General features: G+C 34.4%; 1 protein-coding gene across 1 annotated transcript; it reads right to left on the bottom strand.

The window, feature by feature from the left end:
• Window positions 1-1,637: 1,637 nt before the first annotated feature.
• LOC108381395 (uncharacterized) lies at window positions 1,638-3,645 on the bottom strand. The gene is made up of 3 exons (XM_017637815.1): window positions 3,636-3,645; window positions 3,249-3,413; window positions 1,638-3,171 (listed from the first exon to the last, which is right to left on the bottom strand). Exons 1-3 carry the CDS (start codon window positions 3,643-3,645, stop codon window positions 2,936-2,938), a joined length of 411 nt encoding a protein of 136 aa, XP_017493304.1. The 3' UTR covers window positions 1,638-2,935.
• Window positions 3,646-4,513: the final 868 nt, after the last annotated feature.

Raw genomic sequence — 4,513 nt, 5'->3', positions numbered from 1 at the left:
CTTATGAAGGCGTCCGATTGTTTCATTCACCAGCGGAGCAGGTTAGGCTGAATAAGTTGAATATTAAAAATTTTTAATGGCGAAGTCATTTGCGGCACTACCAATTTCTCCGAAAAATTATTATCCCACAACCATGAAATAGATCTACCAATAAATGTGAAAAAGCTATTTTTAAGTGCAGGATGCATTTCCGTATAAATTATTTAAATAAGCGCTTGAAAGGCAAAAGCTCTAATCGATTAATCTTTATAAACCTCCCATATTTAAATGTATTTATTTAAACCTTATAACCATTAATCAGGGCTGCCATACGTTTAGAGTCTAAAATCCCTACAAAGACAAGAAGTGGTGGGTGGAAAATCCGTACGCTCAAAAAAAATATCGTTTGTACTTAGATGAATACAGGAATCGTACTTTTAGTAACATAAAATAAATAAACACATATTTCCACTAATCCTATTTATTGATTGCTTCACATACAACCTTATTATTTTTCTGACTAGAGCTTTTTAACAAGCAGCGTGTTCTATTTTATGTACATGTAACAAAACTTTTCAGGTGGGTTGTCGACCCTACCGAGTAACAGTATAATGTTTGAAATGTTAGTTAAAGTTAGAAAGAAAGTTAGGGTTTTTATAATTTTACGCGACAAAAACTGCCAACAATCGAAGTCTACCAATAGATTGTTATACGTAATTTTAAAGGCCTATAAATCCTCTTCTCATGTTTGTTTTGTAAAATCGGCTGAAAAAGTTGTTAATAGATAAGTCCCTCAAGTACGAAAATAGCGGACTTTTTTATAAAACATGGAGGGTTCAGGAACTATAAAAAACAGGCAAATTTTTACCATATGAAAAAAAAAAAACACTCGAAAAATCCGTACATCTTGACGGAAAGCTAAAAATCCTTACGTTGAATCCGTACAACCATTTTCCCCCCTGAAAATCCGTACCGTACGGAAAATTTAATTTAATTGGTTACTGCATTAACTACTTTTATTAAGATTTTTGTGTGCATTTGACACTGAGTCCGTGAAGTATTATTTGTGAAAAATCTTTTTTACTAATTTCCCCATTTTAACATATTTTTTGGTTTGATATAGACACTTCTCAATCTGGGTGGTCTTCAGTATCTACGTTCTTGATTGCTACTCTTTGTGTGAACTATTCCGTGGATTTGGTACATTACATTACTCTTATTAGCGTCAAAATCTTCAATTAAGTTTCTAATTATTATTTATTACATTGGCTGTAAATCTTTAAAGCTCTTTGTTATTGTGAGTGTTTGTCTTTCAATACTAAATACAANATTATTATTTATTACATTGGCTGTAAATCTTTAAAGCTCTTTGTTATTGTGAGTGTTTGTCTTTCAATACTAAATACAAGCGTAATCCACAAAATTGTTTGTTGAATAAAAAATAATAAATTTAAGCATAATTTAAATTGCTCTTTATTTTTCAAACAGGGATATTTCAAAAGTAATATTTAATAATATGTATGTATTAGGGTGGGTCAATTAAAAAAGTTGATTCATATCCTTGCGATTCTGGTACTATGGACCATAACAAACATTTTCGCCCAAGGAACCATACCTCTAAAATCATTTTCGNTTTTTTTTTTTTTGTAATATTACTTTGTGTGATATTCTTTAAAACATTGCTTATCTTTAGCAAGGCACAAGTGTATTTTACTTTTTTGGCACCGAGCTCTGGATCGACTTTCGCATCGTGGGTTCCGACACCTCTTTGCGGTTCCATCTACAAATTCGGGCCAATGGTCGTACCTATCGAACCTTATATCATCCGGAGCGTTATGTGGGCGATATTTACTTCCATGATAGTCCTCGGGCAACTCGAATGGTGATACTTCCAATGGAGAACCTTTGTACTGTGCCAGGACTTCGCCGATCTCCATTTTAAAATCAAGAAACTTTTTCATCTTATTTCTCGCAACACCGAGCGTCTTTGCGTCTTTTCTATATTCCATCCAGCTATTGTATATAGCCAAATCAAGAAAATGAAAGAAAACTTTGACTGGCCATTTTCTAGTTTTCGTTTTAATGCGATAGTATTCCATCATTTGGTCAGCTATATCGACTCCACCCATTTTAGAATTATATAATTGGACAACAGCGGGAATTGGGACTGGCAAACGTCGTTTTAGATTTCACACCCAACTACTACTACTACTTCGCCGATCGGGTCTTTTCCACATGCTGTTGAGGCAATTGTAACACATTTTGTATCACACCATTTCACAACAGCCACATTGTCATCTTTAACATTTTGGTGCATATCGCCACGCGCCATAGCTTTGTCCGCTGGAAAATTAATTCTTTTTCCTAAGCGATTACCCATTATGGTGCCTGTCGCCTTGAATCCAATATCTTGCAATTTCTCCAAAAGGGGTATGGTGGTAAAAAATCTATCGAAATAAAGATGACTTCCTTTTGGTAGACACTTAGTAAGTCTTAAAACAATTGAAGGACCATGACCCAGTCCACAGTCAGGAAAAGTTCCAGCCCCTTGAAATAATTCAAAATCAACGATAAGTCCATCAGAGGTAGCACAAACCAGATTCTTCAAACCCACAGGTTTTGGCCTGATGACTTGCCTGGCTGAGCCTGGTAGATGCCGGGACTATTTGCTCATCAATAGAGTATGAAGTAACCGCAGACGCTAGTTCATTGCATCGGCTTCTTACCAGGTCAATCACGGGCTGAACTCTCCATAGCTTATTCGTTTCGCTTGGTTTGTTGTTATCAACAAAATGAATGGTATTTTTAAATCTCATGAATCTATTTCTTGACATGGAGGCAGCAATTATTTCGCACCTATAGTTGTCTTCCCAATACATTTTCATTTGTGGATAACCTAGACAGGACATTATAATGGCACAGCCATACAAGTTTTTTAACTCGGTTTCGGTTAAGCTCATTTCGGTGCCAGATGTCGCAAGAGTATACATTTTGGTATATTTAACCGCATCCGTGTAATGGGTTTCTGTGAAATACTTCGAAAAGTAATTAAGAGGTGTTCCAAGTTCAACGAAATTCTCACAGCCCTGCACGATAGGAATATCGTGAACCACGAATTCCTTTTTTTCCAAAGATCAGTTCTTTGTGATGTAGTGGCTTTTTGATTAATTACGAAATTTTCTGGAATTAAATCTGCAAGCACGATAATTATTAAGATGAAAATTAACACGGTAAAATGAAAATAAAAATTAAAGAAACTAGAAAAATACCTCTTTCAGAGTCATCTTCATCTGAACTGTCACTTTCTTCCATTTGTTCCAGCGTTAAGTAGTCATTTTCGAGATCATCGTCAGATGAAAAGCTAGCATCGGAATTCTCAAGTATGTCCAAGACCATTTGAAGGTCGGAATCCCTTGATAAGTCTATATTTTTTCCTGAAATTGATCAGATAACACAATTGTGAGTTTGCACGAAAACCTTAACTTAAGCCCAAGCAACACAATTGTGTTACCTAATGTTTAGTTCTAGGAAAAGAGCGACAAAACTGCAAAACAGTTATTACATCCATGGTGGAACATGAAATAGTACTAAGATTTACATGTAAACACATTCATATTAAAAATTTACCATTATAGATAATACATATTTGTACTTACTTGTGGCCATACTACTTAATGATCACTCCGAGGGACCATACGCAACTGATTTTTGTTTGCTTTTGCCGCTATTATTTTCTCTTTATCTCATTTGCAGAGCAAAAGAAAATAGGTAACACAATCACTGCTTTTGGAAGTTTGAACCAAAATTTATTATTATGTCTTCTAGAAATTTTTAAAGTCACATCGCACAATCACTTAATATGGTTCTCAAAGGGATAAGGTAGTGTCAAATCTTCCTTCTCGCTCTTATTACTTCACCTGGTATATTCCACCATGTTTTGAGTATACCTTTTTCAGCGCAAAACGGAGACATTCAAAAATCATGGCAAATAGTAAATGTAATATTGGAAAAAGCATTAGGCATTGAGAAAAATATGTGCTCCTCATTAGAAATAAACTGTAACCATTTGAAGTCTGTCATTTGTAGTTATCAAAAGGGTAATATCTTAAGTCCGTTTTCATTTTGCACTTTTAGCGATTACTAAATTGTTCTCAATTGTTTATATACATATTAATTACACATTAAAGAATAAAATAAGACCGTTTACAGTTGTGTGCCTTTCAAAATGCTGAAAATATAACAAATATTGTCTGAATGGGTCTTTCCGGGAATGGCTGCAAATATCTCATTTTTCTTGATAGCACACTGACAGACTAAACTCTAAATCATTAAGCGTGATCGTTAGATAACATTATTCATAAAGTTTGTTGAAACTTCTAAATGCTTAAAATAATTTTTGTATAAAATATGGCCATGAATATACATATATGTATGTTTGTGTGTATGTGAAGGATTTTCAGATCGTCGGGCAGTGCAGTTAACAAATTTTTAAATATACATACTACAGTGCCAGTTACTGTCTAAATTCGACCGT

This window comes from Rhagoletis zephyria, unplaced genomic scaffold (genome assembly GCF_001687245.7).
Source record: "Rhagoletis zephyria isolate East Lansing unplaced genomic scaffold, Rhagoletis_zephyria_1.1 Rzeph_scaffold_00135, whole genome shotgun sequence".
Lineage (NCBI taxonomy): Eukaryota > Metazoa > Arthropoda > Insecta > Diptera > Tephritidae > Rhagoletis > Rhagoletis zephyria.
Note: the sequence above shows the minus strand (reverse complement) of the source record. Positions and strands in the feature narration are given on the sequence as shown.

Bases quoted from the DNA above. Each gene is read 5' to 3' on its own strand.
- LOC108381395 (XM_017637815.1), bottom strand. The intron at 3,172-3,248 runs GTATTTTTCTAG...TCGTGCTTGCAG, and splicing joins TGAAGATGACTCTGAAAGAG to ATTTAATTCCAGAAAATTTC.